Source organism: Hipposideros armiger, unplaced genomic scaffold, assembly GCF_001890085.2.
Source record: "Hipposideros armiger isolate ML-2016 unplaced genomic scaffold, ASM189008v1 scaffold_192, whole genome shotgun sequence".
NCBI classification, from domain to species: Eukaryota; Metazoa; Chordata; class Mammalia; order Chiroptera; family Hipposideridae; genus Hipposideros; species Hipposideros armiger.
In genome coordinates, this window is record NW_017731542.1 from 2,129,503 (window position 1) to 2,156,437 (window position 26,935).

Here is a 26,935-nt window from a genome sequence, read left to right on the forward strand (position 1 = left end):
AACAGGTGTGCAGTAGTTCGCAGCACCTGTACTGGAAGGGCTCACAATGATGTGACAGAGGGCAGCCCTGGGGTGACAATTTGAGGACCAGGGGCAGGAACGTCAGCTGTCACCATATCACTAACTTTTTGCACCTTTTGAAGTTCATACCATGTGCTGTCGAGTGTGTATTTCCGAGTGTGCATTCTGTGGCCATGCCATCTGGCTTCAAATACCAATTTTACATCTGTCCTTGCCCTGCACGACCTTAAACAAGTTACCTGATCTCTGTCCCTCCATTTCTTGAGCTGAAAAATGGTAACTAATAGGACATACGGCATAGGGTTGTTGGGGTACATGAAAGGGCTTACAACAGTGCAGGAACACGGTAAGCCTCAAATTTAAGTATTCTGGTTATTATTATTATTGATCATTTTTCAATTAAAAAATAAACTGTAAAACATATTTGTTTTTCAAACACAGCTAGCTTTATAATAAACTTATATGGACAGATATATATTTTTTAAAGTCAGAACATAAATATGATCACACTTTAAAAAATACACACACACACACACACACACACACACACACGCACGCACGCACGCACGCACGCACAGAACAGAAAAGCATCTGAGAGGCTCCACCCAAAGCCTCAGCAGTGATCATTTATAAAAGGACTGTGGGGGAAGGAAGACAAGGGAGACGTCAGCTTCATACTCAACATTCTTCTATACTGTTTGAACTTTTAATCACGAGCATGGATAAACCGTATGTGCGAGAGGCAATATTTAGAGCTCACAGAACACTAAAGCCTTGCTTCACAAAGGAAACCACAGGACCAGATAAAATAATAAACACCGCCCTTCTCATCCCCTGGAGAGAGAGAGGAGGCAGGTCAAACCAACGGGGATCAAAACCTCAGCTTTCCTACTCATCAGCTCCCAGGGGAAGGAGAGAGCTGGGTGTGCAGACATTTGGCCAGAACCCAGGCAGAGCACCCAAGACCTAGAACAGTGGACACAGGACACAATGGTGCCCCCTGGAGTTGTGCAGCAGGGCGGCCACTGGGCTACACCATGTCCCTGTTCAAATGAGCAAAAGGAACTGCTTGGGTCCCAGCACAGCTGGCTGGGCCCAGCGGAGCTCTGGCTGGCTTCCAACCACCACTCGCTCCCTTTGTGCTGGACACAAACCACATCTCTGTGCACAGGGCCCAGCAAACACTCCCCTATATTGAGTTTAGGTCACAAACATGCAGGCCTCCCGCACAGCCACTAACCTCACAGATCAGAAGGCAGCCTCTCTGCAGAGAAGCAGACCTCAATGGAAGGAGGGACTGAGCCAGCCAGCTGCCAATCAAGAAGGGGGGAGGGAGCGGGTGGGGGAAGGGGCAGACCATTGCTTTAATGGAGTTCCTCTACTTGGGAACAGGATGAGAATTAAAGGTTTCCTCTTAAAGACACTATCAACATAGGTATTATGGAGAATATGATAAGGCAGAATAGCACTAACACAGAGAAACCAGAGCGAGCAAAGGAAATTTCAAACAAAAGATACTAATGGAAAAAGCACTCCAGGCCTTACTGATGGCCTACCAGCTGTAACCGTGCCTCTCGTGTCCGAGCTGAAGACCGTAAGCATGCTCGCCACCCTATCACCTCCTGGGATTATGTCTACCGGGATGTGGCAAAGAGGACGGCGTCGCCGGCACTCGGGATGGGGAATCCTTCCTCCTGCAGGCATGCCGCCTTCCCGGCCCCGTCCGGTGACTGCCACTCGGGCTTCCCGATCCCTCTAGTCGTCCAAACACCCGCTGGAATAGGGGTGAAGGCTGGGTGGTTGAGCCAGGCTGAACCTATGTGCAGCCAGCCCACACCGGCCTTTAGGCTAACCCGCCTTTACTGACACTGTTTCTTTATCCAGGACAGTGCTCCCCCGTTTCTTTCACCTAGCTAGCCCCTCAAGTCCCTCTCCGCTCTATTCAGACGTCACCTTCTCCAAGGTGCTGTCACCAGCCCAGACAGAAGGCACCTTCCCTCTGTGCATACCTGCCTCTCCCAGGGCCACAATCAGTGACCCCTTCTGCCTTCTCCACGCAGGTCTGCATGCACCTCACACACATTTAAACTGAGAAGTGAATTTCTAAGTTTCCTGAGGTCCAAAACCCCCCCTCCCATGTTCACTCAGCACCTGGCACACAGCCTGGCACAAAGGAGTAACTCACAAATCAATATGGCAAGGCTGTCGCTGCAGGAGTGACCATCACCTGCTAATACACCTGGGCAGCGACAGGTTTTCCCAAACACTTCCCCCTGCCCTGCCCCCACCCCACCTGATTCGCAGCACTTCCTGTGGGTGCTGACAGGAGCATTATATGGGAAACACGAGTGTTTGGAATAACTCTAGCTGATTTGAGGTTTAATAAAGCATATGCCCCAACTTGTCTTTCGTTTTTCTTCTTTTTTCCTTTTTGAGCTAAAGGTATAAGCTACTATCTTTCTTTTGGCTGGTTCCAGGCAGCATGGCACTGACGCTCCTCATCCACACCCAGGTCCCTGGAGATCAGCTGGTGACTCCTTCCTGAGAGCAGGTGTCTATTCTGACGGTCATATGCCTTGGACCCTGGCTCCCAGAAATGAGAGCTGGGTCTTTCAAAGGGGCTTTGGAGGTCTTTCTGCTCCTTCACAAACACCTGTGTGCCCCCCATATTCTCTGTGGGGCTTGTGGAGGGTCTGCAGAGGAGTTACAGGTGGCATCATGACCAGCTAGTCTAACCAGTGCCAACTTGCGTCTTGAACTCAAGGTCATCCATAATAGTTGCTTATGCTTGTGAAGCCCTCTGTAATTTACGTGGCTTTGCAAGAATGATCTCACCTGATCATGGTTATTACACTGCGGCTACACAAGGCAGGTGTGCTTATCCCTGTTTAGAAAGCAGGACACTAAAGCTCAGGACCCTTCCCACTCTTAGATAAAAACTGACATGGGCTATAACAATGATAAAGGATTCATGGGACACGGAGGAGGACTACAGGTGGCCAGGACACACAGCACCAGCAGCACGGGGGCCGAGCATGGTCTGGGGGACGCAGGGACAAAGCCCGGGCTGCACGCCAGTGTTCTCGTCCCAAGCCGGTGGCCGCCAGTCAGAATGCAGTGTGGTCCACTGCTGGGACACATATGTGGACAAAGCGTGTGGTGGATGGTCCAAATTCTCCAGATGTGGAAAATCAGTGTGCAGAGAAACACACTGAGACAGTTCTTCAAAGGGACGGCAGAGCTGGGCTGCCTGGTCCTGTCACACTTGTGTCATGCTCCACTTGTGGCTCCATTTGCTGGGTCTTAGGCATCATGGCTTTCAAACAGATCAGCCCCTCCCACCTACCTCCTAAGAGGCTGAAAGGCTCAAACAGGACAAGCGCGAAAGCACTGCCACGAGTTAAACACCCTATCGATGGAACAGGGTGTTACTATCCCACAGACCGGGATGTTATGGTTTTAGCATTCGAGTCATAGTCTATGAGACCCGAGGGCTGCACGGGGGCGTTGGAATGGGGGTCACCCTCCATGAGCCATGCAGGGCAAAGTCACTTGAAATGAAAGACAAAGTCTCACCACCACACCTGCCTTACAGGATGGTGTTACTGTCAGCACCCCCAAGGCCCATCTCTATTGTTTTGTATTCTACCTTCATGACCTGCCTTTCCACCATGATGAGTACACCATCCTAAACTGCCTTTCCTAAGTGGAATCCAGTCTTTTATACGTCACCTGACAAATGACAGCGACCACAAGGTGGGAGTACCTGCCCTCGCTGGCTGCAGCTGAGGGAGGGGTCACTTTGGTGGAGGAGCTGTCGCAGCTGCACACTTAGGGGTGCTCCAACCCCAGGTTCCTAAAAGCACTGTCTGCTCAGCGGAGTCTCGGCCCGCACCCTCTTCTGACGAGCCCTGTAGTAGTGATGGGCTGCGCTGGAAAACCTCTCTGGGACATCACGGGGACTCTACGCAGACGGAAAGGGCCCAACTCCGCGCAAAGGTTTCAAAATCCCAGGATAAAGTGCCTTTAGCCTTGGCTCTGTGTCTGTAGCCCCCTTATACCCCTTCCTCTTAGAGCACTTGCCTCCTTTCAAAAGAAGTTAACATACACCCAATAAGAACCATGGATTTTGTCAACAGTGTAACTTTAGGGTACCACCACCACCAACGCAAAACAAATGCGCAACTAAAACACCATGGGGGAAGCACTCTGACAGAGAGATTGAAGGCACTGGCTTTGGAATGACACAGCCAATCGCAGCTCCACAGCTCCATTAGCCTGGAGATCTCGGGCAGGCTCTGGAACCTTTCTGTGCCTCAGTTTCCCATTTGTACAATTACAAACAAGAAAAGCACCCCACCCTGCAGCTTTTATGAGCATTTAATGAAATGATGCGTGCCCAACCTTGGCGTACCACCAGACATACAACAAAAGTGCAGTTTTTCCTATTATTATAAAAGGAAGGTACTCACTTTAATTGTCTAGATCGTCACTAAATATGGCAGTGGTAACAACTGGACATCAAATTAACATTAGGACTGAGGCAGAAATGTAAACACAGTCGTCTTCCCATTGTGTGCATGGAGACACCCACAGAAAAACTGCAAGATTTGGACCTAATGTTCACCAAACATGTCATAACAGTTTTCCTTTTCGAAAATATTTAAAACACAAAAAATGTCAATACCTACCTTTACAGTGCTATAAGAACTCTGGAGGGCAACCAAGTTTTGGGGATGTATAAAAAAAGTTGCTTATTTATTAGAGAAACAGAAGTCACCCAGCAAAAGTTCCATGGCTATCAAAAAGAAAGACATGGTACACACACACACAAATACTGTACATATATTTTAAACTCAACCGTAAGATACACTAGCATTTGTCAGTTACCTTTTTCTTTAAATCCTACTTAAAATGTGCAATTGCCCAGATAAATTTTAAGTATGCCAAAACACGAATAAATTACAAAACTCAAATACAAAATAATTCATGTGTTACAACCATAATTACTTCTATCGTCAGAAAATTATTAGCCTTATAAGAAAATCCTGGCAAACTGCTTAAAACATGTCCCTTTTGAGTGAATCTACTAGGAACACACGGAAAATTCAGGGTTCGATCATTGGGATGCCCCCATGAGACTTTATCTCCATCAATTACCTACACGCAAATAAAGTTAAATGTGTCTGCAATGGCCACATTTCCTTGGTGTGTGAAGTCTTCTTCTCCCCTCACCCCATTTTCATTTCCACAGCTGCTTCTGTAGAATGACAACAAAGGACAGCTGTCTTCCTCTGTTTCTGTGCCCTCCACTTTTTGAGAGTGTCTGCGAGATCTACTCCAGAGAAGTCCACCCAAGGCAGAGAGGGCACGGGACGGGAGAGTGGGGAATGGAGGGTTTGGGTTTGCTCGTGGAAGCCACCATTTCTCAGGTGGAAAATAAGAACATCATGCCATGGTGACATTTTGCCTTGTGTCACAATGATTAATAGTGCTAATTTATTCCAATTAGGGAAGTGATTGCAACCAGTCGGTGGAAAGTGGCCAGCCTTGCACAGTGTGGTCTGGGAGGGCGAGAATTTGGCTGTGAAATGAGATCTATGATGGTTCTCTTCCTTTTGACAGCGAAGTGTAACACTGTTTCCATCCCTGAGCTCGTCTGTCACAGCTGAAAAACAAAAGAAGCCTTTCGGAAATGATGAATTATTTCCAAAATGGATCCCTTTCACCAGTGTGTTTTCTCTGAATTGGTACAATGTGACTCAAAAATAGAGCATGGGGTTTAGTTTGTTCTTTGGAATATGCTAGTTATTTGAACGCCTTATTTGGGATAGAAAGACTTAGGGGGTAGAGTGGGCTTGTATGCTATTCATCAGACACCAAAATTCACAGAACCAAATTCCAGAGGAAATCGCCAGACAGCTTCAAGATGACACACAGAGCTACAACTGCAAATTGTCTGGCAGATTGTCTGGCAGAAGACGCCACCGCCACAAGTCACCATCTCAGGCTCTTCACCTTCAGCTACCCAAAGACAAAGCGAATCATTTCACATACAGAATATTCCAGAAGTTCCACTGACATCTAATCAGAGTACCCAAAGAAATCTCTAACTTACAACAAATTTTAGAATTTCAGGGAAACTTGGAAAAATCACCTCATCCAACTCTCAACTGACAGAGGAACCCTAAGAGAGAAATGCTTTTGTCCAGTTCATAGACTTATTAAGGAAGAACCAAAATTAGAACCCTAGGCTCTTACTGCCATGAGATAAGCTCATGTTAACCCTTTCAAGTAGGTGCTTTCCACTACGATGCTGTCAAACAAATGGTTTTTTCAGAGATGACGAGTTTCATTGCATCACTAGAAACATGCAAACTGGCCCGGTGGCATATGCGCTCTGGAAAATGCAATAATTCTATGACAGCTCATACCCCCCAGACGAGAAGGTTCCTCCACTGCCACTTAGAGCAGGGTGATGGCAGCTCATCAGGCAAATTCGGACAGTCATTTCAAAGCCAGTAGTAACACAAATTTACCCGCACTCCTCCAGTCTCATGTCAAGGTGTCCTGCCACGTCAGTGATTTTCAAACTGGTTTTCACAGTAAAGTTTTCTTGTTGGTTTCTTTTTTTTTTTCTTTATGAACTCTTAGACAGAATCTCGTCATATAAAAGCAAAAAAATCAGCAGTATTTTATCCAAATAAGTGTATTTCCTATTTTCAAATTTTTATCTGCTCAGTATCAGGTTAGCCAGTGAGAACAAGGATCAGGGATCCTGAAAGCCCATATCACAAGCCTGTGCAAACAGGAAAGGGGACATCCTTTCTTCCCAGGGGACACGGTCCCAAGCCAGCCACCGTTTGCCAAGCACAACCTGTAGCCCGTGATGCATGACAGATGGCTTCTAAGAAAATGTTCTAAGGGCTAAGACAGTGCTCATGAAAACACAATAAAAAACAGGAAGCCACACATGACAGTGGCGGTCCTTCTCCAGCATGCCACAGTCTCTACATTTTGCTTTGGTTGCGAATGAAAATGCTGTTTCTAGCCAATGGCTACTTGCATTCTTAGCGGCAATAGTTTCTGTCTTTGGAGCACAGGTTGCCTTGACAGCTCAGGATACTCTTATTTTGAAATAGCAGTGATAGGAAATGTTTGTTGCAAAGTGGAATCACTAAAGAGTTGGAAAAGCACCCCAAACTTGCAGGAAGCACTAAGAATGTCCAACAGACAGTGTTAAGCTGGATTTTCTACAATTGACCATGACATGGTGGCCAGAGCATGTGACAAACAGATGTGCTTGAAAATCTTCTGGCATTTATACGATCCAATAGCCACAAGCTGGTGTGGAGACTTCACTGGTAAACACTATTAGAGATTTAGACCTGTTCACACTGACTCAAAATTTATTTTATTTATACTATAAATTCATTTATTATAAATTATCACTTACTATGTGTCAAATATTATGCTAGGAGCAGAGAATACAACAGAAAAAATATATACCCAGTCCTGTCTTTACAGAGTTTAGTGGTTAGCAGGTTTCTTCATGAAATGGCACTCACAACTTCATTTGTTTATTTTTTCTAGATTTTTTAATGCCAATCTTACATGGTCACAGAGCAAACAGAACCACACTGTATGTTTCAGAATTTATGTGGGTAAAGCCATCTACTTTTAACAAATTCTGTCACTTTGCTGACAAGTATTCGTCTTCCTCTGGGTCTCCACTCTGGGATGTGTGTGAGGGGTGGGGGGGAGAAAAGGGGGGTGTGCCCCCACCAGTCCGGTGGCCTTCAGCTCCTCGGAGCCTGGTGTATACAGTCTGGACAACCTGCTACGTGACCTAACAAGTGACTACGATGCACTGGGCTTAGAGCGCTCTCCCTCAGCCAAGGAGCCAGTCGGCTGTGACCTGAATGTTTCGTCCCCCATGACGTCTAGAACCACTGTGACGGCACTAGGAGGTAGGACCTCTGGGTATGACGAGATCATGAAGGTGCAGCCCTCGTGAATGGGATCAGCGCCCTTATAAAAGCGACCCCGCAGCGCTGCCTAATCCCTTCCACCAGGTGAGGACAGCGAGAAGCCTGCCACCGGGCAGGGCACCTTCACCAGAGCCCGACCATTCTCGAGCCGCCGTCTTGGACTCCCAGCCTCCAGAAGTGTGAGCGAGACATCTCTGTGGTTAGGAAGCGACCCAGTCTGTGGCATTTTGTTAGAGCAGCCCAGACACGCTCAGACACCATTCATGCACTGATGCGCCTCTTACTGAGCCTACCAAGAGTTTGCTCTGTGTGCCCCTCCAGGGAAATCAAAGCTGAACGGCACACATCTGCACCGTCAAGGACTGCCCGCGCCTGCAGACCCTTTCAAGGGGCAGGGGTCCTGAGGGGGGCGGCTGCAGGCGCACACGGGGAAAGGACAGCAGCTTCTGTTTCTGCCAGGAGGAGTGGAGGCTCTCAGAGAAGAGACACGCAGCTCCGCGTCCAGGTGAAGAAGGGGAGTGAGGCTGGCCAGCCGGGCAGAGTCCGGACGCAGCACGGCACCTCTGAAAAGCTGGAAGTGGCTCCCGGGGACACAGCTCAGGAGGAAGGCGCGCCAGCGAGGGCTGGGGGTCTTGAGTGCCATGAAATGACTCCGGACTCTACCCTGACTGCACAGGGATGGTTTTTGTTTTTCCAGATGAATCACATCAACAAATGTGCTTTATAGAAAAGATCACTTGCGGTCTAAACGCAAAGCATGTACCAGAGAGGGAAGGCTGTCGGTAGGGCACAAGTGGTACCCAGCCAGCACGCCTGCAGGACGAGGCTCCCGGGAGGGGGCATGGATGGGGCAGAGTGGGACGCGCAGGTGCCTGCAAAGCCAGGGCTTCCAACCTCAGAGCCACACGCCCGAGAGACAGGGCTCCCAGGGCTTCCTCAACCGATGCGGACCTCCCTCCTTTCTAGCTGCCCTCCTTCTAGTGTCCCCGTCCCTGAGGACCTGGACTTTACTCCAGGCTCCCTCCTCACTCCTGGCCAGACTAGGCTAAGGTCCATCCTCACTCACAGAAGCACACTTCCTTCGGTCATATAGTGCTGTTTGGTCCTGGGCTCCCATGACCCGACTGCCCCACCACTCTGGCACGCGTCCATCTCCTGACACACCTAGTCCCCCCGCCCTCCAGCACCACTGCTCCGTATTCCCCACCCATAGGTAGGCAGCAAACGCGGGGGCGGACCACAACCAGCAGAGACTAACACTGGAAGAAAAAACACCGTGGGTACTTATTTCACATATTAGGGGTATGAACACCAGCCTCGTGTTTAAAAAGTAAAGTAGGAGAAGCAACTTCTTCACCACTGTCCATGGAACCCCAAAGCCTGGGGCTAAGCCTCAAGTTCCGGCTGCAGGCCTGTGTGCACGTAACCATGTGGTAGCTTCACAGGGCCCAGGGCTCCAGGCTCCAGCTGTGTGTCTGAAGCTCAGCTCTGCCACTTAGCAGCCAGGTCACCTTGAACAAACCACTCGCCCGCTGCAGGTTTGCTGTAAGGCGGCCAATTCCACAGGCCCAGCCCCATGAGCATTCATCTTCAAGTTAGAGTTCCTCTGCCTACCCACTCTTAGTTTTCTGTCATTAAACACCTACTATGGTTTTTATTTATCACTCCAAAAACCCCCTGAAGGATAATAACAAATAATGAAGGATATTAAATAATGAATCCACCTTCCTTCCTCTGCCCAATCTTAGAAGGAAACCACACACAACAAAGACAAACCATTGTCTAAGATACTTCACGTTGGTCCAGAGACAGGGCTGGGGGGTGGGGTGGAAACAGCCCAGTAGGAAGAGGAAGAAGATTTTCCAGCTATTTAAAGCACAGCCCCACTTAGGTTTATATGGGACAATCTCAGCAGCTGGTGACTCACTTGAATGGGGAGTATCTTAAAATGAAACTTCTATTCTTTTGCAGGAGTCCTGAGTTTTCCAGGATATGAGACACTCCCTCCTCAGGGCTGTTTCCTCAGGCTCACAAGTGAATAACGCCCCATCCCAGGTCCTTATCTTCATTTGAAAGCTTGAGGGGAAATATCTGTCTCAACTTTCACACTGATTTCTCTGTGATACGTTTCCTAAGTGAGTATTTTTTAACAAAACAGGTTAACACCTACCTTGAAAAAAAGGTGCAAAATGAGCCAAAACTATGAAACATGTCTAGCTTCTCCATTTGTCCGGTTTTACACCTCTTTGTGTGACCCATCATGCTAGCATGATGCCTCATACACAGTAGGCATACTCAGTAAACAATCATCCCACAGAAGGTTTTCATTCACTTCTGTCATAGGATAGGCCTTTACGATCCCCACTAAAGAAAACAAAAATATGCAGCAAGTGAACTCTCAGAGGAATGTATCACCTGCTACCAGGAGACATACATTTAAGGATAGAAAATAGGGGGAAAAAAATTCCCCCAAACATTGCTTTATTCTCCTCAGGGAGGTGACATTCCAACATCCAGGCCAAAAGTAAATCAAAGTGACGTCTCCCCCCAAATGTCCATATAACATAACTTCATCTACCTATTTTAAATGCTAACCTAGATGGTTAGCCTGTCACTTCAGAGTTTTCATCAATAATTGTAGCAGGGAGAAATTAAGCATTTCGGGACCCTGCTTCTCCGGGTTGCTTTGAAGGCACCCAAAATGATTTCATGACTTAAGACAATGTGAGCAATTTTGCAAAAATGCAATTATACAAATAAACACTCGCCTGGAGTTATTAGTAGATAACCGTCATCAAACAGCCTGACTCAATTAAGCCCGTCCCCCCGAGGGTGGGCCAGGCAGTGGGGTCTCAGGCCACGGAAAGGGGCCACGCTGATCACATCTATCACGCTGAGCTCAGGGCTCTACTTAGGCTTCCTTCGTGCCTCTTCCTCAGCTCCTAAAACTATTCTAATCCATTGCATTAGTTCAGGCTGCCGTAACAAAATACGACAGGCTGGGTGGCCTAAACAACAGAAATTTATTTCCTCACAGTTCTGGAGGCTGGAAGTCCAAGATGGAGGCCCAGCAGATGAGCTCCTGTGAGAACTGCTCCCTGGCTTGCAGGTGGCCACACTCACCGTGTCCCCCCACCCACGGCCTTTCTCAGGGGCATGTGCGTGACGGGAGCACGCAAGCTCTCTCGTGTCTCCTCTTAAAAGGACTACTCCTATCCAGTCAGAGCCCCACACTTACGGCCTCATTTGGCCTTAATTACCTACCTCCTTGCTTCAAGCACAGCCATGCTGGGGTTAGAGCGTCCACACAGCATTTTGGTGGGGGGGGGGGGCAGGAAGAGAGGAGACACCGTCAGTCCAAAACACCCAGGAATAAGCAATTATTCCCTATAACTGCGAAACGAAACCTCTTCAAGTTTTTCACGCTCTGTGTTGATAACTTTCTCCTGCATAAATTATCCCAAGGACGTACAATCTCACAGGACAGAGTTTACAGTACAATGGGAAGTGAGCAGTGAAACCAACGTCCCCTCTTCTAAATGAACACTCTATGGAGAGAACGGCATTTTTATCTTAGACGAGTTCATTTGAAGCTCTTTTTCAAAGAAGAATTTTTCAAAGACTTATACCCCAAGGCCACCTGAAAGCTTCACCGCGGCTACTGGAGAGTGAGCGGGGTAGCGGGCATCACCTGTAATCAAGCCAGCACCACAAGGAAAGCACTGTGACACTTCGGAACAGTGTACTTCCTGGACATACACGGCTAAATTCAGGCCTTCCAGACTCGGTGTCCACCAGCGGAACTGCTAATCCCGAGAGCAAACTCTGTATAGAAATAATGCTCAGCTTATAAAAGAGTTTATATAATGACTATTGATTATAAAAGAAACTCATATTAATTTTGGAAATTAAAAAGTAGAAAGAGGAAAAACAAAAACAAAAATTGTAGTGCCACCTCTCAATTGTAACAACTGGTTGTAACACTCTGCAACATGTAATTTTGTGTCCCAATTCTTCACATCTCGTGAGTAGTTTCCCATTTTAAAACTCATTACCATAATTTTTACATAATTTATACATAATATTTCCTCTTCTAACTTGGGGCCAAGAACATAAATATTTGGTCTTCTGAATCAATTTCTATAAAGTACGGATAGATGGACGCATTCAGTGAAATGTGGAATGTAATTCATACAAACAAAATTCCCCTGAGACACACAACAGAGGAAGAGGCGAATTTTTACTGGGTGTTTAATTCTATAGGAATCCTCCTATCTTATTGTCAGGGCTTGTCATTCAGACTTATGGAAAAAAACTGAGATTTCTCCTCTCTTCATTCTTTCTAGAACTGTCAAAACATGGTTTGCATTTTGTTTTGTTTTTTTGAGAGCCCGTTTAAACCCTGAGCCTGCTCTCAAGGAAGCGCCAGACTCTTCCAGCAGTTTGGGACCCTCAGGAGAACGGTGCGCAGGCCCCCTCCTTTCGCCAGGATGGTGATGAGTTTCATCCACAATCCAGCTGGGCCAGTTCCAGTAGCCTCACATAGACGTGTGTCCCCCCACACATGTTCCCCTGTGATTACCCACAACAGACAGGAGTCTTTCATTTTGGAGGGGAGAAAAAAGACAGAGCCAAACCTCCACATTTCTGCTTAGAGATTTCATGAAGACGTGTTTAGGTGAAGGCCCAATTAATACTCTCATAAAATGGAACAATAAATGGATTGGTTTACGAAAATGCTTCCCAACTTTGGGGAGGAGTGGTTATCAAATTCAAAGAAGACTTGCAAATTTCATATCCAAACTTCTCCTTTCGGGACGCTTACAGGGGACATGAATGGGGGTAGAGGACAAATACACTTTTGATGCTGGCAGTTCCCCAAAGCCTCCCATGTGAATGCCATGCTCTCCCCTCTTCCTCCCGAGCTAAGACACAGCCATGCTTTAGCTCATCAGGAAGAGACAAACGCCTGTCTCCAGACTTAGTCGCCTTCCCTCTTCAGGAGGGAAGGCAATGCAGTCACTGATTGCTGCAGCCTGGGTCTTAAACCTCCCTGCAGTGCTGTGGGTGGGGCAAAAACAAAGGTGTGGGGTCAGCCCCATTTACAGGGCCTCCTTCAAAGACTGGATGAGGTGCACAGCTCCAGCCAAGTTCCCAGTTACCTACCATGGGTTTTCAGGCGATTCAGAGGATATCATCTCTTCTCCCACCCCTCCCTTCTCTATCACCAACAGACTGAAAGCAAAACCACGACATCCAGCACACTGTGCTACCCTGGCACTGGACGTGTGCCCAGGAAATAACTTTGAAGATCAGGCAGGACACTTCCCAAAGACAAAGTGGCATCGTCCATGTTCCACCCACAAAACCACCCACCTTCCTGTCCCAGTTGTTTTTGGAAGTGGTCAACTCTCAACAGAAATACAAAGATGGTGGGGAAAGAGCAAGACCACTGAGGCTTCAGGCAGTAAAGGGGAGTTGAATGTGCTGATCTGGCCTCTAAGCTGGTGACCGTGGGGGTGGGGGGAAATGGGTCTCCCTTCCCAGGTCACTGATGTCACTAAGCTGCTCTGCTTAATGAAGGTGGAATTGGTTTTCTTCATCCAGTTCCATCTCGCGTGGGGAAATTCCTTGGAATTTTGTCAGCAGGCTTTGTATCAAGACTCAATTTTTAATATTACCAACGTTTGCCTCTTTGTGTGAATGAATGTATTGGTATCTCAACAGGAGGTGATGACAGGCTACATTAGGCTTCCCCTGATGCCATCTTAAGCTGAAATCCCTGACTTCAAAGCACATATTTTTCAGGAGTATAATCGTATAACTGTAAGAATTCTAAAACTGACTCTGTGGGTCCTAAGAGATATTACATATTTACCGCACACATACACACACACAATGTCTGTACGTACAAACATACTGCTTTGGATATCTGAGAATTTTCCCATTTGTGGATGTGTGTATATATTTATATGCTGTTTGAGGGACGTATAAATCTTGTTTATTGAAATGTTACTCGTGCGTTGTGTTTTTCAACATCCGGTTGGGGAAATCTCGCAAACATGTACAATCTGGCATGAGATATTTGCCTGGGAGAGAACTGTCACAGAAACAGAAATAACTAATGCCTGAGCCAGGCAATGCACTAATGCGAAGCCAGGACAGATCATAAAATTTAGTTTACTACCCACTCCACACCGACAGCTCGTATTTCTGACTTCAAGTCCCCTGTGCCCGTATTAATAATGTGCTCCAAGATGACTGCTCTTTGGGAATTTAGGGCCTGTCACGTTAAAGCTTAGAATGGACAAGCAGCCTACATAATCAAAGTCAATACAATGAATAAAGCCTTACCTAGGTTGATCACTTTAGTCATCACACATAAACCGAGTGACTCGCTAGTCATACTCATTAACCCAGAACCTCTCTTCTTAGCTCCAGACTGACTTCCTATTAGATATCACCACCTGAATGTTTGACAGGTATGGCAAACTCTGGGTGATAAACTCTTCATCTTACACCATAAGCCCGCCTTGCCTACAAAAATGCCTCTTTTGTTGAACTGCGCCTGCATTCACCCAGTTGTTCAAGCTGGAAACCAGGGAGCCGTCATGAACTCCTTCTTTCGCCTATGGATTTCCTCACAGCCAATTACCAAGCCCTGTGACAATGACAGCATTTTGGTTGGGTTTCCTTCAAGTTTAATGTTTTTCTGCCACATATGCTCACAGCATGAAGTCACTCTGCTAGCAACTTGGACATACTGTATCAAAGGCCAGTCTGAAACGAGTTTCTCAAAGAGCGCTAGATATAGGAAGAGCTCAAGTTCCTTGACAGTTTTACAATCTCCTTTGTGGGACCTACCCTCCAGCCTCTGGGGGGAAACCAAGGCTGGGTTGCTGTGGGGACCTGGTGCGAGAATCAGCCCTTAGAAGAGTGACCAAAAGAGGGAAGTCCACCGGAGGCCAGGCCCAACCGTCAGCTGCCATCAGGCCGTCTGCACAGCCCTTCAATGGCGCTTTCCTTGGAGATAGAAATCACTCCTTTCCTTCCCACTTCAAGTTTAGAATGCTATGTCGGGCTCTGAATGCCACAAACAGTTCCAGGCAGCACATCATGATTTAGCTACACATGTTATCTGGGCAATCATGGGACCACAAATAGGAACCATTGGAAGTCACTGCTAGCTAAGAAAAAGAATGCAGCTAAGACGAAAGATTCGCTTTCTCCTAAGTCTCCCAAGCGGGCTGCCACCAAAGCACTCTTCTGAAGGAAAAGGCATCTAAAGATCCTGTATAAATACCTCTTCCCTTCAAACAGATGGGGCTTAAAAAAAAAAATGAGATTCCTACTGGGTGGACAGGAATATTTCCGAGGCCTCTGTGATACTAGGACTCTAGTACTTCATTTTAAAAATGACAGGGTGACCCTTCAGCTCAGCCTGCTGTGAGTTTTGTTTCTTGAAAGGCTCACGGGGCTTTTCTGCATGGATCAATCTGGCCCATACTCTCCCTCTAAGCTTAACCAGGTTCACACACGACAAACACCTGGCCGGGGTTGACAGGTGCAGTTTGCAGCTCAGGTAAGACTCACCTGGGAACGCTGAGCATAAACGCTTGCTGAACAAACAAATGCATAACTGTATCTGCCATGGTCCTAACTTTCTCGGTGACTAATTTCCACCACTTTAAGGGAGGGGGGAGGAGGGAAGGGGTACGACAGATGCGGGCGTGCAGGAGGCACATAGTGATCGTGCGGAAATTAGTGAGGAGGCGATCGAGAACGCTTTAGTCACTGCCCATCGAGTTCCAGCTGGAGAGAAACAGATTGAAAAAGTGAGCAACCGGCACCTCGGTTTTGGCATTTGGCCAGGCAGCTTTTGTTTACCTTGGATCTTAAAAACTAGATGCGACATGTAGGAGCAAAAGTGTCTTTCTCATCACAATCTCTACACAATGGGGGTGTTCTTCTACCCAGAAGGTGCATTTGTTTGGAAGAGCTCATGGAATTAGGACCGGGAAGGACCTTGGATATCATCTGATCCAGGGGCCAGGACCCAGAAGGGTTAAGTGATTTACCTAAGGTCACACAGGTGGCAGTAGTGTCTAGACTGGGACCAAGAGCTAATCAGAATCTTCAAAGATAAAATATGCATATTGTTGTGCCTACTAACAGGTCTTTACAGAGATAAGGTTCCCTGTCTCTCAGGACTATAGGTTTATCACTGTACCTTTCTAATTCCCGAGAATCGGAATTTAGGCATATGACTAAGTTTACATTGTTTTAAGACCATCCGGCAATTAAATGGAGGAGACAGTGCCCACATACACATCAGGTTTGAAACGCAATGTCCATCTCTGATAGAATATGTCATTTTATCCATGTTTGTAGTATGTTGCTTGAAATTGAAACATAAATATGTAAAGATACATAATTATCTCAGACGTAATTGGTGGCAGATAAAAAGTATTGTAGAAATATACAATCTGCACTGAAACTTCAGGTATTCCAAGTTACACAGGCTGATTTATTTCAAAGAATGAGGAAACTGAATTACTACTACACCTGATAGCAGCCACACGTGTGCCCATAAAATACCTTTTCTTTAGTATGTATAAAAACTAGATGAGAAAAGCACATACACTAACCAAGGTTAAAAAAACCATAAGTCGCAGCATAGGTAGCTACAAATAGTTCTCTCCATGGTGAGAAGTAAAGTCCACGCATAAGTATCCTAGCAAAATTTTCACCACACACACACACACACACCGAACAGATGGATTCTAAAAAACAGCTAAACATTCCAATGCTCAAAAATTAAATTTCTGTACGTATGATATTGTATAAATGAGCAGAGCAGACCACTCTCTGCACTCATCCGCATCTCAAACAATCTCCAAACATGTGCTCACCCTTCCACCTCTCCTCCTACTCTGCAACCAGTTCACAACCACCCAAAAAAACCGAGGTGTCTGCTGCATCCTAAAACACTTAACTGATAATATCCGGTTTGCCATTCCAGGAAATCCCCGAGTGAGTTCTAAGCCTCTGCCCACAGCTTGTAAAGACAGGCCAGAGAAAAGCTAATCAATACCAGTTCCCCAGCTGTGACCTGGCACATAACAAGATCAAGAAAAGAAGTCCCATCCATAATCTGTATAATTTAACACTCGGAAGAAAGCAACCCCTGGGATCTGCTCCAAACAGGACGGTGTCCCTGGATGGGTGGGTGCTTCCTACACTGAGCCTTTGAGCCGGGTGACAAGGGGACCCTCCAGGGGACCAGCTCAGCAAAGGCAGTGTGTTCTCCTAGCAAAGGTTAATCTACCCCCAAAATTGTGCCAGTGAGGAGAGGGACAATAACAACGAACACGTACTCCCTGCCAGTAGAGAGCCTGGCAAAGGCTCCCCTTACACTTTGAATAGAGAAAAGCTGGAACCCCTTCCCAAAGGTGGGTCCAGGACAAACTATTGCATGCTAACCAGTCACAATCCAGAATGGAAGCTAATGTACAACATGGGGATGAGTTTAATCATACAGTTCTCGGTGGGCTCTAAATCCTATACCCAGGGGAAGTTGGAAAAAAAAATCCCACGACTATGAGTCCTGAGAAAGGCTTCCCAGGTTTTTTTTAATTACAGGTAAATGAATTTAGAACATAAGCAAATACCTCCATATCGTCTAAATCACTAGATCTGTACCCAATTTCTTTTTTTTTAAAGTGCCCCAGTCGGCAGGACGGGGCATTGTAACAAATAACGAGTGTTAGTAAAATCCATAATGCTTTCTGAGAGGTTATCATTGCATTTGGCGGCTGCAGGCGTGCCAGAGAGCCCAGCTTCTTCATAGTCACAACCCTAAAAGGAGTTAACGGTCAAGGGGCGACCCAGCTGAAATCAAACAACAAAAACGGGAACTGTAATCGGCCCGAGACGGGAGGAGGGAGCCTGGAGGGAAGGCTCCTGCGTTCATCAGTCAGCATTAACGTCCTTTGTTGTTCACCTTTCCACAGAACGGCGAGCGCTGCCCGGCTCCTTCTCCCCGCAACGCCAGTGCCAGGGAGGTCCGTTCCTAAAAGCGGCGTCCTCGCCTGCAAGCCTCAGGCTCCCGAGTCCCTCACCCCATTATCGCTCCACAGCTGTCGTCCATCGCCACCCCCACCGCGCTCGCCCCGGCCAGAGGGTGGCCCGAAGTAAAAACAACAAAAAAAAACAACAGTGCTGAAATACCCGTTCCCCTCCAAAGAGCAAAGAGCAGACTACGCAGATGTAGCAATTTACCGACGCCCCCGCCCCTGCACACGCCCCTGAGCCCCGGGACTGGAGGGAGGCGGCGGCTCCGGCCGTCTGCGCGGCTCGGTGGGGCCCCGGCCACATTCCGCACTCCGGGAATGTGGACGGGAGCCGCGGGGAAGCTCTGCGCCTCCCTCCCGTTTTGGGGGTGTTCTCCCTCTCCGCCCGGGGAAATCGCTGCAGCCCCACTGCCGTTGCCGGGGAAGAAGGGGAAGGAAGGAGAGGGACGCCGTTCACCCTCCGCTTCCAACTTGACACACACACACACACACGCCCCGTCGCCACTCCAAACTCCGCGGGCAGAGCCCGCAGCCGGCGGCTGGCCGCGCGCTCCCCCCGCCGCCGCGGCGCTCCGGGAGCCCGAACCCCGAGTGCCGACCCCCGGCGCGCACCCCTCTGCCCGGCGCGGGCTCTCCAAAGCCCGACCCCGCAGCGCGCTGCAACGATGAGGCATCTCCAGCCGGGAACAGCGAGACGGGAGCGGGCGCAAGGACGCGAACTGCGCACCCGCTCCGGCCGGAGCGGAATAAAAGTTGGCCCCGCGGAGACTCACCCACGCCGTATTTCTCGTGCTCCGTAGGTATCCACATGGCGAAAGAGGGCTCCCGGGTGCTCCGGCTTTGTAATCCCCGCGCCCCGGCTCCGGATCACAACAATGCACAGCTGCCGAGGAGCGGCTGCAGCGCTGGAGCCCCGCGGCTCCGCGCGGGCTGCGGGCGCTGGGCAGGGTCTGCGTTGCAGGCTCCGGAGCCCGGCGTTGACACCTCGCGGCCCAGGCTGCGCCGCCCGCCGCTCTCCCGGCGGCGGCTGCTCACAGTCCTCCGAGGCGCTCCCAGGGACCCGGCGGCGCAGTCATTGTTCTGATTCACTGAACTAAGCGAACACGCCGGGGCACTCTCGGGCGCACCCCCGCCAGCCGGCGCCTCTTGCAGCCCTCCCTGCCCAGAGCCCCCCGGAGCACGCTGGGATTTGTAGTTCCAGGCCACGCCGTCCCTGAGGGGGCGTGGCAGTAGCTGTTAGGGGCGGGGATTAGAGTCTGCTCGCCACGTCCTATTGGTGCTGGGCGTGACAGCACGACGTGGGCGTGAAAAAAACGTCGCGTTGATGGGGAGTTCGCCTCCAGTCGCGTTTACATTGGTTCCTGTCCGCCCCGCCCCGCGTTTTCTACTCAGCGGCGTCATGGCGGCCCCCTTGACCCAGGGGGTTGCTGCTGGAGGGGAGGAGTACAGTGATGGCAATCGCGGCGGAGCCAGGGTTGTCGGTACTGAGGGTGAGTACGGTGCCCCCGAGATGCGGGTGATTTGTTGCCTTTCTCTCGCCCCGGAGTGCAGCCGGCCGCCGGGCGGACCGCAGAAGCCTACGAGCTCTAAGGCCACCTGGGCGTGAGGGCGCCACGGGCGGGTCGGAAGCCGCTCGGTGGGGACGGTGTGAGGAGGGAAGAGAAAACGGGGTGGATGGCCTTCTCGGCAGCCAGGAAAGCTCCTGGGCGTTTGTCTTCCGCTTGGAGCCCCCAGTGTAGCTTTCGCTGCAGAGTTGGGTGTGGGTCCCGCCAGGTTGGCGCGTGTGTGATCATGACTCTGGGTTTAGCAGCCCTTTTTCCCCGCTGGCACCCTGTCCCGCCTCGGTTTGCTTGGTTCGGCCTGCGGGTGGAGGGGGAGGGTGTTTTATTTGGGTTCGGGCGGATCTCCACTTGCAGACTGGCCACGGCTGTCCACGGCCGCTACGCCCGGCTGCTGGCTAGAGCGGCCCCCCTCCCCGCGCTAGGCTTGCATGTGGAGCCTGGGACATCTTCCCGGCTAGGTTTTCAGGGAGAGAGGAAAGAAAGTGGTAACCGCACTCGTGACTGCACATACAATTTGAAGGTGGTTATGAAAATCGCAGCCACTTTGGCTCTACTTGACTTTCGAGATGCCCTCTGATCCACTGCAAAGATCAAAACCCAAACTTTGAAAGCTGCAGGGGGATAGTCTAGGATTCCTCGTTCCATTCATTTATCTTTAGTCTATCCCGCCCCACCCGCCCCCTTTTTTGCGGAGAGAGGAAACCTGATAAGTAATTTAGCAGAGCAAGTTGTCTTTTTCCTGATGGACATGGTTTGGAGCTTAAATTTGGTTCTCTGTCCTTGCTGAGGGTTTTTTTTGGTTGTTTTTTTTTTGGTTTTTTGGTTTTGTTTTTGTGGTGGGGGGTGCGTTTCTTTCCTTCTTACTGCTTTCAGGGTTAAATTGACATTTAGTCTTAAGTTTTTATCTGAGCAGCACAGAGATAAAGCGTAATTTCTTCCGACTTCACATCAATGGAACTACCTAACCCTGAAATTATTTCAGTACCGCTTCCAAAGAAACCTTTGGTAGGCTCCTGAGTTAAATATTGTTAAACCCACACCCTACACAGTTCAGTACTGGGTTGGCCATACGGTTGGCTATTAATCTGATAATAACAGACTATTTATTAAAGTTTTCCAGCTTCCCACAGGTTCCAGAGGGCTCCCAGTTTAAAATCTGAAGATGGAATTGCGATGAGTTTATCTTACAGATTAACTCATAAAAAAGAAAATGGGACCTGCCTTTCAAAACCATTGAAGAACAATTTAAAAATCATTAGTTATTTTAAAATTATAAAAATTTTCATTATCAACCTCTCAGACCGTTCAGAAGTTTGTAAGGTAAAAAATGAAAGTTCGTCCAGCGCATGTCGCACTCCCACAGTAACAAGCGTTAAGGGTTTGGTGTGTGTTCTTCGTGACAGTCCTGTGACACACATCTGTACGCTTTTGAGTTTTTAAAAATAAAAAGGGATCGTTCCAGGTAAGATCAAAGATCTATACTCTTCTTCCCCAGTGACCTAACTGTAGACACTCCTCCATACCAGTACCTGTGTTGCTCCCTTCTTTTTAAGGACTGCACCCATTTGTACTCCATAATATGGATGTGCCATACTTTATTCCCCTGTTCGTGACCATACAGTGTGGCGTTGGTTTTTCAGCAATGAGCAGTAACTTTATGTACATATCCTTGGCCATTGGGCGTTTATTTCCTGAGAAATTGCTGGGTCAGAGGTTACACATGTTAAAATTTTTGGTTGATGTCCTCAGATCTTCAACCTTGAAAGGTTTCAGTGTGTCTTCCCACCGGTAATATGTGAGTGTCCTTTTCCCCATATCCTCACCGACGGTGAGGGAATCACTAATCGAGGACCAGTGTTTAAATGAAGTGGATAGAATTGATTACTGATAGAAATCTGAATTTTAGGTTCCAGTTTGTTTTCAACAGTGTTGAATTTGCAGTGTCTGTAACATAAAGGAATTCCTCACCCTAGCTCAGAACCGCCGGGTTCTCACCGATTTGTAGCCGTTGACGTGAGAGCTTGATGGTTGATGTTTATGTCATTCTCATAAGGTAAACTTATTAAAAGTCCCCTTAATAATCAATTTATCATTCTGAGATTTTACCCAGTTCTTTTCAAAGCCTTCCTGCAAAGTGATACAAATTTTGAGTGGAAATAATGATTTCAAAAGCATATTCATATTTTTTGAAGCAGCCATTTAGGTTATCAAGCATGTCTTTCCCCGTATGATCATTAATTTTTTGAAAACTGCCTCCTTTGAGAGGTTTTCCTCTAGCTTTAATTACAATGTCAATCTGTATGTTTAACATCCTGGGACAGGAGGAACTGGGGAGTCTTTTTATAGAAACCTTGTAGTTCTACAAGATATCACTAGAGCTCGTCACTGGGTGGTGTGCAGGCAGGTATGCACCTTCCCTGGGTTACCGGACTTCTCAGAAGCTCCGCCCCCTCCAGGAAAGCTCCCTGACCCCCCACATCTTGCAGGACACTGCTTTCCATACACCTGAACAGTAAGTAGGGTTTCTCATTGTCCCCGAAAACAAAGGACAGATATACTAAATGGACTCATCATTTCTCGTACTTGGGGCATGTCATGGGTATTTTTTTCTTTTGCTATTTTTAATTAGAAGGCAGTAAATAAACACATCTATTGTTTATTAATTGACCATACGTTTAGGACATTTCTGTGACTTGAAATGATTTCTCCTGACAGCATTAACCTGTGCCTCCATTGGTAACTTGTGGACAGTCATTTTTCCCCTGCAGATGCACGCCCAGTAAGTGATGATCACAGTAATGCTACTTTGGATTTGTAGGGCTTTTCCTCTTGGCACCTGATTCACTCATTTGTGATGTGTCTCTCTAGAAGAAATGGGGGCAGCGAGTGGTGTCAGTTCCTCATTCTTGTATTTCCTATTTCGATAAATGGCATCAAGCCTTCGCAAGAAACCTGGGAAGCATCCTTGATTCCTATCTTGTCCTCAGGTCCTGACTCCGATCAGTTACCACGTCTTATTTTTCTGTGCCTGAAATAATCTTTTGAATCTGCTCTTTCTGTCCGTCTCTTTAGCCACTTCTCCATGTCTGACCGTCACCGTCACTGCTGAATTGCCTGTGTCCCCCCAGCCTCCAAACTGTGCTCGTAGGGACCAAAACTGTGTCGTAACTGTCAGTGTTTACTAAACGTTTGACCAGAGCTGAATTCTAGCCTGGACAAGTGCAGAAGCTTCCTATGGATGTCACGGACTTGCTGTCCCCTCCTTTGGTCAGCAGTCTAAAGCACAAACGTATGCGTGGCTCTCCACTCCAGATCTTCCATGTGGCTCTAATGCGGGTATTATTAGGTCCAGGTTCTTGGTGCGGCGTTTCAGAGCCTCACTTTCTTTTCCCGCCTCATCTTCAGTCACCCTGCTTCCCTTCCCAGGTCTCTATTGTCAGACTGTAGCTATTTGGTGGCAGATCTGTCTACCCTAGTAGACTGTGAGCTTCTTGAGGGTAAGAGTTGGCTTATTTTACTTCTATGCGCCCAGTGTTTCTCACAGCTACCTGTCGGGAATACTGTACTAGTTCAGTGGTTAGAATCTGCTTGAAACCTATTCAAAGTACTTAGAATGGCCGCTATTTTAAGCAGAGACATTGAAATAGAATTAAAACCTGAGTAGGTATTTATTCTTGTGAAAGTTATGGGTGCCAACTGATACAGAATATCCTCATGAAGATGGTATTTTGTCAGAGGTAATTATAGTTAGCGTTCTAGCATAATTTTCAGTCTTTTTCTAAGATAATGATTAAAAGAATACTTCAAATCTGTCCTTTATAACCTTGAACCCATAACTGAGTGAACTGTTACATAGGCCTTAAAATCTGTCTCCTATCATCTGTATGGCTGTTATCTGGTTTTCCACAGCATCCTATTTCCAGCATGAATGCTTAAGTCAAGTCTCATGTATTTGACAGGACAGTGGAAAGAGGACTAGACCCTATCCTGGAAAAACTGTATTTGCATTTCAACTCTGACATTTAGTAGCTGTGTAACAGGTTAATTGCACATGCTGCTACATTTATGAAAGTACAGATATAATACCTACTTTGCAGAGTTGTGATTATTTCATGGAATTATATATTTATGAAAGTCCAGTGTATTCCCCTTTATAAAGTTGGACCTCAGTAAATATTAGTTGCTTTCAGCATAAAGGTATGCCTAACTGAACTCGAAAACTGCCTGCTCTCTGATTCTGTATTCACTTAGGAAGCAATTGAAATGGTACTGTAGCCCAGGGGAAGCTTCAGAACGAGCTGGTGATCTGCTTAGGTTGCCCCTGTATTCCTAGAATCCGGGGGATCTCAGAGTGTCTGTTGGGGCTCCGCACTAGAATTGCAACTGTGTGCTCTGAAAGCTTTTTGTATTCTCCCCTCTACCCTTCCTCACTCCCAGCTCCCCACACAGACACCCACGCTCTGAAGGTCTTGCATGTTGGGCTCTGCAAGATATTGGCCAGAGGATGTCATGGAAGAAAAAGGATTATAGAAACCTGGTCTGGAGGGCTTGGAGTAAGGTTTTGAAGGGGCCTCCTCCAGGACATCCTTTTATTTTCCTGTAAAAGTAAACAGGACTCAGCTTATAGGATATTAAGAAGAGATATTATAAAGAGATATTATAATGATGATGCTTGTGGTAGCTAACGTTTGTTGAGCAGTAACGGGTGCTAAGTACTGTTTCAAATATTTTCACAAGTCTTGGTTCATTTTGTCCTCACAACTACCCTGAGGTAGATACTCATATTATCCCCTTTTTATTTACAAATGAGGAAACTGATACAAAGAGTAGCTTGGATAAGGTTACTGAGTAAGTAGAGGAGAACTTTTATCCTATTACTATGATAATGATGTCTCATAGTAACCAAATTTCCTTGGATGAATCCAAAACAGGCTTTCCTTAAACATAAACATGTTCTGAACTAATGTTGCTATAGAAAGGCAGTATGGTATAGAAAAAAGAGTTGCTGTGTACATTTTGAGGTCAGACCAGTTAGCATCAAATCTTGGCTACTTACCAGCCACAGGAAGTTAATCAATCTCTGGACCTCAGTTTCTCTTCTGTACAATGAGTAATGATCCTATTTGTCTTGCTGGAATGTTGAAATGATTAGTGAGATGATAGACACACTCGCCTGGGCTTCAGTAAATGGTGACTGTTACAATATTCTCAGTAATAGTTCCAGGGCTGTCTTTGGCATCTGTGCCAGAGGTGATGATAGCAGTGATAATTTTGAGTGCTACAACCTTAACGTGTCTGTCCCACTTGAGGACAGGTTTCTTGTGAGGAATTTGGCAGGTACTTGCAGTGTCGGACACTGAACTTGCGGACGCCTCTCATTGTGTTGCTGCAGACCTCCCATTGTGCACCCAGTGGCACTGCCCTCCACAACGCAAAGCTGTAACCTCCCTATCCTGAGCCACTGACGATGATTTGGTCACATTCATATAAGAAGAAGTATACTTTCTTCTAAACATAAACCCATGGGTATATAAAAATAAGCAGCGCCATCTCTAACAGTTGACTCTTCAAATGCTTCTAATAGCTGTCCTTGAAGAAGTTTGCCCCAGAGTTAGGGCTCAGTTTGGCTCTGATTTATTTAATAAACTCATCAGACTGAATGGATTGGCATTTCACTGACAGTACCTTAAAGAATTGTCATCTCTCGCTGAAACAGCTGTGTTCTACTGACCTCATTGACCCAAAGGTGAGCAGGGCAGTTTTTCCCAGAAATGACAATGCCTTTGACGGATCGATCTTACTCCTCTCTGTAGATGTCAGCCAGCACTCTTTGTGGCCAGTGGCGTTTATTTGTAAGACCTGGGGTTCGGTAGTGTCTTTATCTCTAGGAACCAAGTGAAGTTTTCTAGAATGAAACAGGACTGAAACCTTTGCTTTTTTCTTGTTGGGGTCAGCGACTGAGAAGTGGTAGAGCATTTTAAGCAATATAAGCTGACGTTGGATACTCTTAGACTTTCCCCATGTGTAGTAATTTAAGTTAATCAATGCATTGAGTAAGGATTTGTGAAGGGAAAAACTGGATTAGGAGTCAGGAACCCTGGTTCTCGTCCTGAATTTGCTGCTTTGTGGGAACCTGGGAAAAATCATTGAACCTCTCTGAGCCTCAGTTTCATCACAAAGATGCCGATCTATTGGGAGGTTGAGGGAGGCGGAGGATGTGAAAGCACTCTAAACCGTGACGCACTATGAAAACAGTGGGATGGATGTTAAAAATCGGTGTGACCTTGAACAAGTCATATGACCTCATTATCGACAGCTGCTACTAGAAAAGCCCGGATATGACTTTAGGATGATTACAGGCTAATCAACATTAGAGCCTGGATCAAGACATAGCCCTGATTTTACAATATGTAAAACCTGTAAGCACAGGTGCTGTCACACACTTTTGTGTCACCTCGCCTGGTACACTGCCAGGCTGTGATGGCATTCGGTGTGGGTTCCATGGTGACTGAATTGGCTCCGTGCTGGGTGCTGTGCGGGACACAAGCGAAGAACCTCTGGCCTTACCCGTGGGGACTTGTGGTTGATGGACCTCCCCACTCACCTTTCACCAGAGCTCACTGGAGCGTTGTTTCTGGCTCCGTATCACCCCGCGGGAAGCAGTGTATACATTTGTATCTGTAACTTGTATGCACTGACTGAGAAGCCAAGCACGTGAAGCTTTTCAGTGGATGGGGCTTTTTGGTAGTGTTTTTATCCAAAAACTGAGATTTGTTTTTTGTTTTTTTTAAGAGAAAGCCCTCATCATTGTAACTGGTTATTTATTTAACACAGTCTTCTGTTATGTAACAAGCGGCTATTCATCAGTACTAGCCAATTAGGAAAGGAAATATCTCGTACCCACTAATCGTAATTACCACTGTCAAGCAGTTAATCGCAGGAAGGTAGAGTCACATCAGTCAAGCCATCTTTGCTGAAGCGCCACACAACCACTTCTACCAATGCAGGATGGAGGCGAAGGAAAGGCAGGTCTCAAAGCGTATTGGAATTTCCAAACCAGCTTACCACTGACTTTTGAAAGCTTTAGAAATATGCACCCACACGAAGGAAAGCGATACTAATGATCTTCTGGGACTTGGCGTTCTCTTTCCGGCGGCAGTACCCATACACAGCATTGCTCAGTGTAAAGCTCCCTGGACTGGGAGTCAGACAACCGGAGTTTGAATCTCACTTCTGCTTCTGACTGTGTGATTTTAGAGAAGTTATTTGCACTTGTGGTAAGATTTCC

General features: G+C 47.3%; 2 protein-coding genes across 3 annotated transcripts in view; one reads left to right on the plus strand and one right to left on the minus strand.

Moving 5' to 3' along the window:
• Positions 1-19,218, minus strand: part of DOCK4 (dedicator of cytokinesis 4) — a 392,534-nt gene extending 373,316 nt beyond the window's left edge. The window contains 1 exon segment of the mRNA XM_019653023.1: positions 18,859-19,218. Coding sequence (XP_019508568.1) covers positions 18,859-18,895 — 37 coding nt within the window. The 5' untranslated portion in view covers positions 18,896-19,218.
• Positions 19,219-19,461: 243 nt separating this feature from the next.
• ZNF277 (zinc finger protein 277) overlaps positions 19,462-26,935 on the plus strand; it is an 86,330-nt gene continuing 78,856 nt past the window's right edge. The window contains exon 1 of one of the 2 annotated variants that reach the window (XM_019653036.1): positions 19,462-19,575. In XM_019653036.1, the coding sequence (XP_019508581.1) occupies positions 19,485-19,575 (91 nt within the window). In that variant the 5' untranslated portion in view covers positions 19,462-19,484. The remainder of the gene's footprint in view (positions 19,576-26,935) is intronic. The other variant, XM_019653037.1, reaches the window with a different exon arrangement.